The sequence below is a fragment of the Hoplias malabaricus genome, chromosome 18 (assembly GCF_029633855.1).
Source record: "Hoplias malabaricus isolate fHopMal1 chromosome 18, fHopMal1.hap1, whole genome shotgun sequence".
In the NCBI taxonomy this organism is placed as follows: Eukaryota; Metazoa; Chordata; class Actinopteri; order Characiformes; family Erythrinidae; genus Hoplias; species Hoplias malabaricus.
Window position 1 is genome coordinate 23,621,603 of NC_089817.1, and position 13,876 is coordinate 23,635,478.

The following is a 13,876-nucleotide window of genomic DNA, read 5'->3' on the forward strand; positions in this document are numbered from 1 at the left end:
TAAGTAAAACTTTGTTCTTACATTTCAGCCAGGCCTGACAGGTATTTATCAGCCACTCGTCTGTGCGTACTTTGACTGCAACAACCAATTTATCACATCCTATTATTGTATTCTGGACATTAAAACCCTTATATGTTACAATCTAGAATCTTTATTGCTGTTTCTGTTATTTAAGAATTGCACTAAATCCGATTATGCGGTCGTCTCTGCAGTTATCTAGTACAGATTAATGCGATTGCTATTCGCACCAGCTTAACCCTCTTTCAGCATGCTTTTACTGAGTTTCTGCTGAGAATCTTGTGTAGAACTGTGAGTACCCCTCCATAAGAGAACAACAGAAATCACTGACTTAATCAACTGCTACCAGAGCATTCAAGCTTCAAGTTGACAACAGCCCACTCACAAACCATCAGGACTTTTTTGGCCTGTTTTGAATTGTGCATGTTAGCTAATGCATATGTTGGTCTATGCACAAGAGATAGCAGTGTATAGGGGCACCTTGAGTGCAGGGCCCTTCTCACTGGCTCTTTCACTGGCCCGCTTGCCCTCAAGGCCCAGCTGCACAAAGAGTTCCAGGAGGTTCACCAGCAGCTCATCCACCATTTGCTCAGCCTGCAGGTTGGCTGCAATGTTGGCCAGAGCGTTGATCACTGCCAAGGAACAGTGTCTGTCCAAAACACAAACATACACCAATGTCAGGATATCAATTCTTTTATTTTCAACCTATTTCTACCATTTTTAATTCCACTTATTATCTAGAACTGTCGCCAACACCTTTCAGATGAGGACAATCATATGGAAGCCATTTTCTGCCTCTTGAAAAAAGTAGTCACATAGTAAGACATAGTTATGAGATGTTCATAATAATGGGTGATACTAAGCCTCAGTGTCCTAAAACTTGTCTTATCCGATAATTAATAACCTGATATTTATGAGTACCTGGTAATTTTGACTTACTATATGAATTTTCAAGTAGCACAACTAGCTTTTATACAATTGTACTCTGGGCATTTTTCCTTATATTTTAAGTCTCATTATATTTTATTGATATAAATAACAAAGTAGATAGAGTCTCAATTACTGTATCCACTAGAAATATTTCACAATAATTTAAAGGAGTTATGCTTTAAGTGTCTGAAGGTTGCTTTTTTCAGTTCTGCACTGGAGCAAGGGTGTCCAAAGCTGACAGTGAGAACCAGCGATTTCAAGAGAGGGAAGTATTTGCAGTAAACCGTTGGATTTTACACTCTTTTTATATCCTGCAGCAGTTAATGCTCTAAAATGAAATTCAGTGGTTAATAAATACAAACTGTTTTCTAAATTTGTGTTTTTTCATATTTTGAATACACTACAATAAATAATTTATGAATAATATATTAGGAAAGAAATACTGGCCCTTAAGAATTCTGATATGATCCAGTTCGGCCCCCTTTGAAAAAAGTTTGGACGCCCCTGCGCTGGAGAAATGTGGGAAATCTATCTTACAAGTAATGGGCCAAAAACTAGTGAACCAATTACTAAGAGTGCTAACTGCAAAGATACTTCAAGTATTTTAGGTACATTGCCCTTGTCATGTGTCATGAAGTACATTAGGGGTAAAGAGATAATTGTGGACATTTGATATCACTTTATAGGGTCATGACCAATAAGGGAGGATCAGCATTATGGAAAAACAGAACATTCTAACTTGCATCCATTTGCAGTTAGCGACGTTAGCTATGATGCTGAAATGACAGAAAGTGAAAGATTACCTATATCCATGGTCTTTGTAGTCTTTGGTGGAATATACCATTGAGCTGGCTTTCACACTGATTTGCTGGAACAAGTTCCAGACCTCCTGGTATATGTATTGCTAAAAAATGTTAAAACATATAATCAAAACAAAATAAATTGTAATGTTATAGTATGTTAAAAATATTACCTATTAAAGAAATATAGACAACTGTTTAAAAGTTAATGTTACTATAAAAGTTATAAACCATTAGCAAGGCAGCACTTTACGGACACAAATGCAAAGCAAATAGCAATATAATAATTTCTCACTCTATTACTGAACGCAGCTTGACACTGCTGTCAGCCAAAGCCTTTTTTCTGGTGAAAGGTAGCAATTATCCTCCACTCCTGTCATTTCTACAGTTAAATTACACACAGCATTTTGACATCCTTACTGAGCTTAAGACAGGTGGAATGACAGGTGGGACTTTTAAATATAGAATAAACACTCTGTGCAAAAGTTTCCAAGTTTTACAATTGTAAAGCTTACATACCCCAATTATGAAGAATATATATTTATTAGGCTTAATTTTGTTGCCTTTTTATTTGTCCAAATTTGATCCTACATAAAAATGTTACATTTTTAAACGCAATGCAAGTAATGCGAGTCTAAAAAATAATTTGAATGTATGCATTGTGTTCAGAAATCCAATAATAATCTGTTCACTCTGTGAATGTAGAGTTCACATGAAACTAGTCATGAATAACACAATTTCTGTGGAGTGAATTCAGTTTTCAATTTTCCTGATGTCCAGTGAAAGCAGGCTCTCAGTGGGAACTCTTGCTTCCTACTTTGTTTTTGCTTTTGTCAGTTTACTGCTCAACTTCCACAGCGCTATCATTTCTTGCATCAATGACACTGCCAGCTCCTACTCCCTATTTAGGACTAGCCATATTTTAATGATAGAATATTTGAAATTTGGAGCTAAATTTAACTCAATCCGACATTAATCTTGTTTTACAATTGTGCAATCTTAATTATTCACAGCAGTATGTTAGAAAAATATGTGACACAATCAATATGTATATAGCCATAAGCAGATGTTTGGACACCCTTGGTCAATTTGTGAAAACTAAATACTGTTTTTTTGTACATGTTGTGGCTGTATATTATTTATATGCTAGTTTTCCTTCGCTATATATCACGTACATAAAATACCGAATATTAAAATACAAATGTGACAACGTCTGATGTTGGAGTCATACATATGTCCCAAAATATAAGTCCTCATGTCCTTACACCGTGTGTGCATGTGGATGCAGACCTACATTTCCAGTGATGACCATACAGCCCAGCTGATCAATGATCAGCACGTCAAGTTGTGATGGAGGCTGGCAGAACTTCTGCTGCAAAATCTGCAGGATGGGCTCCATTACACGTGGGGTGTCCCTAAGTGCCACTGCAATGTGTCCTAAAGCTCTAATAGTGTGATCAGGAATGAGGTGAGCATCCCTGGAGAAAAACGATAACTGTCAGTGACCTTTCTCTCCATTCCACTGTGAATTACATCATTTTGTCAATAATTTTTTTCCCTTGAGTGACTGAGGAGAACCACAGAAGTAAAAATGGATCTGATCATTATTGGCTTTCGCTGGGGACATGTAATGCTGACACATAGTATAACATACTTGTCATTTTCCTGGGAGATGTAGAGACGGTTGGAGAGGCTGGCAAGAAATGCCTCCACAATGACCGCATCCATTGTAAGCCCTGCTTTCAAGCACCTAAAAACATCAGAGAAGTTTTGAGGAAATCAAGGCTATGAGGTTAAGTAAATAAAAACAATATCTACAGAAAAAAAACAAGATGGAAATTTGCTGTTATGCATCACAGTTTATTGGACTGAAACATTCTTAAACATCCTTATAGAAAAAAAATAAATTATTTTATGATCCTTTGAAAACTAGTTCCCTTTGGAAAGTACTTATTAAATGTTTTATATATCAGCTGTTCTGTTTCTTCCTTATAGTCAACCCCCAAACAAACCTCCTCAGCCCTAAATTATACTTTAAATATGGATGTGTTTAATATTTTAATGTCTGTAAAAGTGTGTTACATTCTGTGTGATGCCCAGAATATTGTTTTACAATAGTATTAGCAAAATATATAAAGAAATCAGAATATGTAGATTTCTCTGTAATGCAGCATTTCACATCAAAACACACTGAATGTATCTGATTACAAAAATTATGCTGAAAAAAAATATTAGTGTTAACAACAAAATTCATTATTGCTGTATTTAAGGAATGGTAAAATGCATAATTGTCGATATTGATGTATGCTGTATAGTAAAACTTTGCTGATTCCAACAGAGTGTGGCAACTGATATCTAAAAATCACCATGATGGATGGATTACATGGATGATGGTTAACAGACCACTACTTCCTCACCTGCAGATGTTGTCTATGGAGATATCGCGGAGTTGTTCATACATGGAGGGCTGGCTTTTCTTACTGGAATGAGAACTAAACGTGGACTGGGAATGCTCATTGGTTACATGGATCTTAATATCTCCGGTCCCTTTTCAGCAAAAAGAAAGCAATTCACACCCATTTATCTCATGTTTTGATGTTAGATTTGCATGGAATTTTAATCATAATGGGTCTAATACATTGAAATATTTTCGTGTAAAAATGAAGGCTCACCAGTGGTGTATTGGCTGTGATATTTGTAGAGCTTGACCAACACAGGAGATGGCACAACCAGAAAGTCTCTCAGTGACATAGTGACTGAATGAGCCACTACTGGAAAACGCTCACACAGCCGACCCAGACCCTAGAACCACAGAACACACATTTTCTATTAATCACATTTTGAGAAGGTGATATATTTACAAATATATACTTAATTAAATGGTATAGATGAACATCTAGGAAAATTATTTTATATAAAATGCCCCTGCCTAGAGAGAAAAGTCAAAATCTTCACAATGGTAGTCAAACAAAAATCACCGTTTAAAGCAACGGCCCTAAAATAATTTAATTGAACATTTATAAATTCTGAGATCAATAAACATTTTTAAAGCATCCATTGGGGAAGGAATTCCTAAAACATTCTAACGCAAAATATTATCCACAGAAAATACACTTTTCACTCTTATTTTACCACTGTCAGCATTTCATATTAGAACTCAGTGGACAGATTAGTTCATTGTTGATTTACGATAGTAAAATAGCTATTGGTGTTACCCCACAATTAACTAATAACACTACCTCAATACACATGGATGTTTCTTCTATGAGCATTTCCTTAATTTTCTCCTTATTCTCTCCCCAATATATCAGACTTTTTCAGTGCTACCCACTGTATTACTGAATGCCTAAAGGGTAAAAGCCTGCAGACACATCATCCAATAAATTTGAAGTCTACCAATAGCTGCTTTCAAACATTTCAAAGAAGCTTTGGTCATGCCCTGTCGAGCACATCAGCCAAGAATTCTATGGACAGCAATCAGATCTGACTTGCAGCTGTTGGGGATGCTTTAACAATGCATCTGATCATAGGCACCCTCAGGCAGTTGTATAAATTCATTCATCAACCTCTCTGGAACAGTGACAACAGCACATTATTCAACAGAGGAAACCGATCTGCAGTCGTTTTCAAGAATTCTCTCAATAATATAAAGTCAGCAAACTTTAAAAAACTATGTTTTTTAACTACATTTCTGGGCAAAAATAAAATGCTAATGCTATTTTTAAATGTATACCTTACACAAACAAGGGAAAAGATGTGTCTTTTGTCTGTATTCTAGACAGTCTAGCATACTTAGTCTTTTAACTGCCGTAAATGTATTCTATTACTGTTATAATCATTTTTCCATTAGTAATTTTTTTCTGAAAAATGATTCTGAGCTAAAGGAAACTTATCAGATTTTGGCATTTGAGACTTTATGCTATGAAAAACAATTACAATTATAATTGAGTTAAAGGACATTCCATTGCAAAGATATATTTTAGGAAATGTTGCAGGCATTTAATCATTACAGTTACACAAAGAATAAAGCATTCTATTCACTCCATTCTAGATAAACTTCACAAATTAGTTAATTTATTAGAGTTTAATTACTCTAAAAACTACCTCACACAAAGCTAATAAATAATAAATGTAATAATTAGTTTTTTTTACAAACATGAGAATGGATGCTTAGAACTAGTTGTGAAATATGTTTATAGCCTTAAAACCTGTTTTTAAAATATAAATTAATGGCAGAGAGGTTGTTACCTAATAATTATTTCACAAATTTCCCTCAATTACAATTTACAAAATAATATATATTTGACCTCAGAGGATACATCTAATATTACCAAGCATCTGGATAAAAGATAAAATGACTACAGTTACGTTACAGACACTTTAACCCAGTCCTATCACCATCACATTAATAAAACCAGAGCTGGTAAGTTTCTCAAAAATGAACCACGTCACATGGAAATGTTTTGTTTGAATGACTGTTTACTCATAACCAACTGAATTATGCAGGAACTCTGAAAACTGTAGATATTCTTGGAAAATCAGGAGATAAATATGATTCTTCTGTGGTTCCGTTCTTTCTTTCAGAGTGTGAGCACTAACCTGCAAACAGCAAATGAGGAGAGGCATGTGTGCAATGATGACTTTGCTGGATGTTTTGGACTGCAGCTTCTCTGACAGTTTGGTGCAAAGGTTTTCAGCTCCTAACAGTAACAGAGTGATTGTTTTGAAGTCAATTCCTATACCACAATACTATAAATTAATGAATAATGATAAAAAAATAATAGCATTTCATAAGAAATTATAAAAATAAGAGTGTCGTGGTCACACGGCTCCTGGGACCTGGAGGTGGTGGGTTCAAGTTCCGCTCCGGGTGACTGTCTGTGAGGAGTTTGGTGTGTTCTCCCTGTGTCTGCGTGGGTTTTCTCTGGGTGCTCCGATTTCCTCCCACAGTTCAAAAACACATGCTGGTAGGTGGATTGGCGACTCAAAAGTGTCTGAATGTGTGAGTGTGTGTCGCCCTGTGAAAGACTGATGCACTCTCCAGGGTGTGTTCCTGCCTTGCACCCAGTGATTGTGGGTAGGCTCCGGATCCACCGTGACCCTGAACTGTGTAAGCGGTCCGTAAGTGTATGTATATATATTTTTTTTTTATTTATTTACTTTACACTACTCATGTGATTGATGTTTGTAGTCACCTTTTATATCTAGTGAATTCAGCAACTTTAAGTTGCAGTGAACTGTATTCTCTTGCTATGCCTTGCATAGTGAGATGGAACACAATTCAACACCATTGGGATCAGCCAGAGTGATCATCCAACATCAGTGTCTGACCTCTCTAATGATGTCTTGGCTGTATGTAGATCAGATCTGTATCAGATCCTCAAAGTAAATGTTCCATCATCTTGTCTAAAACCTTTGCAGAAACAGAGACTGGTACAAACTATATATTGTATCGCTTTATAACTGATCAGTAGATCAAAGACAATTTAAATAACACAAAGATGTTCCAGCTGCTCTTCTTACCCTGTTCTTCCGTGACAGCCCACACCATGAGGTCCACACAAGCGGCATTCGCTTGGCAGCGGAGTTTAAGGGGGCTGAGCTCACTGTGCAGATATTCAACATCATGCAGAATGCGCTGAAGCTCTGACTGGCTGCTGCTGAACTGCTCCAACACAAAGTCGTGCACTTCCTTAACAAAGGATGTCTGCAGGTCTTCAAACAAATAAATACAGGGTCAAAACTGAGGTAATAGCAATGTAGTCTGTGCAGCACTGGTTTATGGGTCTATTCATTTAACTGGAGAATAAGAAAACAGAAGAATCTGAAGATGGTTTGTTTCTAAAGGAATGGAAACATTTTTCATTTTAAAATGTATAATCATTTAAACTGCCCAAAGAAAGTCAGAAAACAGTCATAATCCTTTCTGACCAGTTTAAGCTAAGACGTTGGGATCTGTGGAGAGTGGGTTGGAAAGAGAAAATGCTGCTATTCTCAAAAGATCTTCAACCAGCCTGCTATATAACGGGGCTTCTAGGAGCATGTGCATATGACTAGACTGAGATTGAACAAAAATAAACCCTGAATTGTAATCAAACCTTGAAACAGAGAGTTTACAAAATATTTAATAATCTAAAACAAAACATAACAATACACTTCCATATCTTTTTAAAAAATTGTAAATACTTTAACCCATTAGTATAGATTTATTGAAATAATAATGAACATTTACTATCACATGTACTCGCTTTAAATTATGAAAGTATAAATAACGGAATATTGTTTGCAATATATCAGGCATGAACTTGAAAAACCCATTTACCTTTCATATAATACAGGGTGTCCCTTAACATTTTAAATATGGCCACATACAGAGGGTCACTGAAGGTTTTGTAGAAGAGGTTAAGACTTGAATTGCTCTGCAACATAAAGCATAAATTGTAAATCTGAATAAGAATTATAATTCTTATTTTACCTGAAGCTAGGAGAAAAAAATAACTTAATGGGTAAAGGTTACCTCCAAAATTTCAGCCAGATTTTGATCCAAGGTCTTTAAAAATGATTCATTGACAATCTGCTCAACCTGGCCATAAAGAGAAATAGAAGATTATATCATCCATGGGAAGCAAGGACAGCTTCTGCTGAATATTACTGCTGTCAAAAAAACAAACATTATCTCAAGTGGTAATTTTACAAGAGAAGAAAAATAACATATTAGAAGAAAATGTGGTTTATCTAAAGAAATTCTAATCATAAGTCATTTTGGAGCACTTCTACTCTTCTATTCATTGTCTGTAACTCCTTATCCAGTTCAGGGTTGCGGTGGGCCCAGAGCCTGCCAGGAATCACTGGGCACAAGGCAGGAATACACCCTGGAGGTCCTTTACAGGGCGCCACACACTCACACATTCACTCACACACTCACACCCAGGGACACTTTTGAGTCACCAATCCAAAGAGTGTTTTTGGACCGTTGGAGGAAACCAGAGGTCCATGGAACTGTGTGACTGCAACACTACCTGCTGCACCACCGTGCCGCCCTCTACCCTTCCATTCTTCTTCAAAGTTTTTAATCACACTGAATTTAACCTGAATTTATATCATGTAAAAAATACAAAATGGAGAAACATATTTTTGAGCCCTGACCATTTGTAGGAGCTGCCTCAACACATCTAGCGGGACATCAAATTCCTTAGTGCTGCTGCCAGTGAAGAGAGGGGAGACAGAGAAACTGGAGCTGATGGTGGAGAAGTAGTAGTCTGGGTCCACAGTGCTGCCATCAGGCAAGTAAGATCCAGCTAAAACAAATGCATACACAGACTGTATTAAATGAGGTTTAAATGATGTTCCTTTCTTCCCAAATTCCTTGAATATCTTTTAATATCCATTCTTTCAAAAACAAAAATTTCAATATCTGCATGTTATGATTAGAAGAGATAAATCTACATAATAGTTGTAGCTGATAACGTGGAAAAATGTGACTGTGTGGCTAACAATGTAACAATGTGACTGTGTGAGTGTGTGGCTAACAATGTAACAATGTGACTGTGTGGCTAACAAACTAAGCAATTTGTATGCTGTGGAATTACAAATTCACATTTATAACTGTAACCTAAACGTTACCTTCAAAGTAATGTGCAGAAGGATCAGCAGGAGAGCTTGGAGGAAGCCCTGCACGCTCTGGACTGGCCTTATTAAAACATAAAGTAAAACACAGTGCATCAAGCATTAAAAGAAATTAAACAGCAAAGAAAAATTAAATTAAAGGTATAATAATAAAAAAAAAAAGAGTTCAAAGAAATAAATAATAGCTAAAGTAGTTTGTAGCTTAACAAAAATATCCAAATTTCAAAAAGAAGATAAAAAACTAAATAAAATTGTGCCTCTTTGTAAGGACTGTAATGCAAATTGTTAGTGCCTTATAATTGGCCAGGCATTTATCAGCCACAATATGTTCATACTGTCCAACATGTAACAGCAATGGTGTACAACACAAATATGTTCTATTATTTTGCACATCTGTAATTGTTTTTTTTAATGAACTACAGTTTGAAACAGTTAAACTCATTCTAATACACTGAGCGCCCACTGCTGGTGACCATAGGAACTTTGACCAAAAACCTGCTGTGAAATGCTGGATACGCTGCTGGTTTTGCGGCGTAGTGTGTCACTCTGGCAAACAGTGAGGAGAGAGCTGGGTAAGATAGAGCGGAAGTCGTTGAAGGAGCGTCTGCGAGCTGCCTCTGTCTCATCAGTACTGGCCAGGGGCTGCGGGATTGTCCGGGGAAAGAGTTTGGAGAGTAGTGGTTCTTCAGTGTTGCTGTAGCGTCCGAAGGCTCGCACCACACCAAGCAAACAGGGCACAGTGTAGCAGCACATATACTCTAGATGAAGAAATCAGAATACAAAGATTTTCAAGCAACCTAAGCGTGTTGGACAATGCACAATATTCCAGAGCATTTTTAAACTGCAATTTATGTGTTCGTAAAGTTAGTTCTCTGAGCTTTGGAAGGACTGATAGCAGATTTTTAAGCAGTACATGCAGATGTATGACACAATAGCATCTTATGCCAAAGCAATACGGAAAACATGAACAAAAATACATATACAAAATTATAAAATTACATATGTAATGTAAGATTTGGTTAAAATGTCCAATGTGGATTCCAAAACTTTAAACTACCTCAAATTTATAACCACATATGATTGAATTCAATCAGTTATTTTTATTTCATTTGGGTCACACATTAACTTTTTGGGTAAATAAATAAATAACCAAAAGAATGAGAATGTAGACGCCAGAGTAGTGTATTTTTCTTTTTAATCTAATGAAACAAATCACTGTAAATGCTAAGAGAGTAGTTAATTGTAGATACAGACCTTTGTCTTGGTCTTCAGTGTTCCGGCATGCCTCAAGGAGGATCTGCAAGAGTTCCATCACAGCCTCCAAAATCTGCAGAACACATAAAAATCCACAATTTAATGCGACTGTTAATTTTTTCTTCGTTTTTCTGATCCAGAACAAAAGACATCACAGCTTTAGAGGAAATAGAATACTGGTATTAGAAACAGTATTAGTTCACTGGAGTCCTTTAGAAATGTCTTAGAAAATAAACAGATTTGTTTAACCTTAAATTCAGCTGACTAATTGTTAGCACCACTAAAGAAACCTGATTATACTGCACCACAACACACACCTGGATTCGCAAGGACTCATCCCTCTGAGAGACATCAGAGAGCACCGTTACCAAAGAAAAACAGAAGTTCTCTGCGACAGGGAGCGTTTCTGCAAGAATTAAATGCAAATTAGCAAAAATGGTGTGAAAATAGTTTTAAGAAATTTGAGCTCAAAGATTCTGAATGATGAAAATTAAGTCAGTTTCCTCAGTTTATGCATTAGACGCATATTTTAAAACTTTACATTTTCATCTCATCTTCTTTTCCGCTTGTCAATTTAAGGGTTGTGGACTTGAAAACATATAATTCACTCATATATTTACAGTCATTAAGCAGCACATTTAAAATGCACCATTGTTGTGATGTCACAAACCCAACACATTTAGGTTTTTATTCTGTCCATTTGCAAATTTTTCGAGAGAACATTAAAGTCAGATATGGTGGCCTATCAAAACAAGTCATTGGCATTTGGTAGGTTGATCGTACAAAAATAATTCTGAGTGTTTTGTAAACAGTTCCAATTTGGAACCAATTGTGTAAAGCTAAAACGCAAGAAAAATATAGTAAATTCGCTGCTTAAATTATATATAAAAACAAGATCATTCAAGAATATTTTGATCTATCTACCTCTACCCTTCCTCTCTGAGCTCTCTTCAATCCATTGAACCCTTGGCAATCCCTTTAGCAAGCCCAGAAGGTATGGGACAATTGTATCTTTGTGCTGTAGAGAAACAAGCAAAACAGAACATAAAAACACAAATGTATCAATCAATTATAGAAATTATATAAGGTTTTAACCTCAGCTTACAATTTGATTTTTTTAAGAAATATTTTTAAAAAAACATATTCAGTTTCCTTTTCAATAGATCCTTAAAGTATTTGGAGACATTTGGAGAATTTAAACAGAACATTTAAAAAACATATGTTTCACTTTCTTTCAAAAGGCAGGCTGTGTGTTTCAGATACTTGTTTGATGAGATTCTTTGCAGACTTTTGGAATTTCTATCTAAAATGTCACATGTAGTTCATGATCCCAAAAATAAATACAAGCTCATTGGCTTCTTAAAAAAACAGCCTTTTATGTAGCCACCTCAGTGATTTACAGTAAGTTTTACTGCAGTCTAGTTTTAATTTCTCCGTTCTAAGCCTCTCTGAGCAGTCTGATGTTTTGCCAAATGTGCTTTTCTTACTATAAAGTATCCTAAAAAACTTCATCAAATTTTACCAATTGCTATAAAGTCAATATTTTGTGGCCACGTTTTTCCCCCGATATGAACAGGTATAAATATATTCAGACATTGTTGTGTACCTGAAGGTCAGATTCCACCAGAAAGATTCCCAGTGCTATCACAGCATCCCTTCTCCTTTCATCCAGCTGGAAGACACCACGGCAGTCGACCGGACACATGCATTGTAGCTTCTGAACCTAAAAACACAGAGATATTTTTCAATCTGTCAGGTAAAGAAACATTCTAAGGTTCTTCCTCAGAACTTGGGTGGGCCTGGGCATTTTACTAATCAGAATGATCAGATACCTGTATATCTTAAATTCCAGGTAAATCATCAGTGACATATGACTAATGAATATTATATTAAGGATATGTATGTCGTCCTGGCAACACGACTACTCAGAATGGCTTTAATCGGTCTGTAGATCTGAAATTAGAAGTTTATACTATTACAGCCTACATTACAGAAATGTTGATTTTGAGCGTTTCCTCGTAAAAACTTATCAGAGAACTTGAAGCGCTTGTGTCATTTAGGCTAAAACGGCTTGCCATTAATACGTTTTTATTATAGGGAACTGCAGGTCACATGCCGTTGTAATATGACTTATTCTGCCGGAAACGGGCGTCTATAGATATCGCTACGTGTCAACAGTACTTCATGTCATTACTACTATCATTACAATTATTTCCACGCTGTCTGCAGAAAAGGCGTCTTTTTCTGACAGTTTAATAACAGGACATTTAGCACTGAATATTTATAAGCATGGACTGCACACACATTGGACAACCCAAAAGGTTAGGGCTCGGTTACTTCCAATGGGAACTGAACGAAACATTGGCCGAGCTAATCAGTTCAGGCCTTTAAAATGAGCTGTTTTAAACAGGTCAGCTAATGTCCTTTTAATTTAGCGATGGGTTCCGTTCGTATAGAAGAAGGCCTCAGAAGTGCCTTGATTCTAGAGACTGAGTAAAGCACTAAAACGAGTGTAAAGCTGTTTGGGCTCCGTTGTTGTGGTAAGTTATACTGCAGTTCTGCTAACCGTCATCGGGATTAGTTAAAGGAAGCTGCTGTATTCTCGGACTATACTACGTTAACGTTACCTTGTCAATAGGCGCAGGCCGATGAGCTGCTAAAGACCGGGCCAAGGACAGAACCGTGTTAAAATAAAACCCCCTCGTCCCGCCTTTGGCCGACATTGTTGATTAAAAGTGAACAAATTTACAGTTCTGACATTTTCCAGCGAGTAAGGACAAACACAGCCGACTACGGAAAGCGAGGAAGGCCACTCTAATGTAAACGGAAAAAAGCGGTTCGGAAAAAAGTTTCAGTGACTGGCTGCACTGAGCAGATAAACGCAGTAGCGCTCATTTCTTAATACTGTATTTTGCCATGTAATTGAAATGTAAACAAGCCCCTTCAGATTGGTTTATGCCAAAAACTTAAACCAGGCCTGACCACCTTAAATGCTGCGATTTTATATATTTTAATCCAAAAGTTAATGCAATAATACACATGGTTGATGATTTTTTTATATATTTAAAGCTGATGAAATACAGGTTCAACAAATAGTAAGTTTACTTAGGGTACAATTATTTTTTATTCCTACTGGGCATAGTGAGCTTTTATTATGCAATGTTTGCTAGTGACGAATGCTATTTTTATATACTCCTGGGTAGCTCATGGACTGGGCATAGCCAGCTTTAATTATACACCAGCTTACC

At 36.4% G+C, this 13,876-nt stretch overlaps 1 protein-coding gene across 2 annotated transcripts in view; it reads right to left on the bottom strand.

The window, feature by feature from the left end:
* pi4kaa (phosphatidylinositol 4-kinase, catalytic, alpha a) overlaps positions 1 to 13,404 on the bottom strand; it is a 36,353-nt gene extending 22,949 nt beyond the window's left edge. For both annotated transcript variants that reach the window (XM_066650609.1, XM_066650608.1), the window contains exons 1-18: positions 13,256 to 13,404; positions 12,235 to 12,351; positions 11,553 to 11,646; positions 10,946 to 11,034; positions 10,629 to 10,701; positions 9,870 to 10,132; positions 9,372 to 9,438; positions 8,895 to 9,046; positions 8,266 to 8,331; positions 8,071 to 8,167; positions 7,272 to 7,463; positions 6,348 to 6,448; positions 4,421 to 4,550; positions 4,166 to 4,295; positions 3,403 to 3,498; positions 3,043 to 3,226; positions 1,752 to 1,852; positions 499 to 667 (exon numbers count right to left, since the gene is read on the bottom strand). In XM_066650609.1, coding sequence (XP_066506706.1) covers positions 499 to 667; positions 1,752 to 1,852; positions 3,043 to 3,226; positions 3,403 to 3,498; positions 4,166 to 4,295; positions 4,421 to 4,550; positions 6,348 to 6,448; positions 7,272 to 7,463; positions 8,071 to 8,167; positions 8,266 to 8,331; positions 8,895 to 9,046; positions 9,372 to 9,438; positions 9,870 to 10,132; positions 10,629 to 10,701; positions 10,946 to 11,034; positions 11,553 to 11,646; positions 12,235 to 12,351; positions 13,256 to 13,351 — 2,217 coding nt within the window. In that variant the 5' untranslated portion in view covers positions 13,352 to 13,404. The remainder of the gene's footprint in view (positions 1 to 498; positions 668 to 1,751; positions 1,853 to 3,042; positions 3,227 to 3,402; positions 3,499 to 4,165; positions 4,296 to 4,420; positions 4,551 to 6,347; positions 6,449 to 7,271; positions 7,464 to 8,070; positions 8,168 to 8,265; positions 8,332 to 8,894; positions 9,047 to 9,371; positions 9,439 to 9,869; positions 10,133 to 10,628; positions 10,702 to 10,945; positions 11,035 to 11,552; positions 11,647 to 12,234; positions 12,352 to 13,255) is intronic.
* Between the last annotated feature and the right edge of the window lie 472 nt (positions 13,405 to 13,876).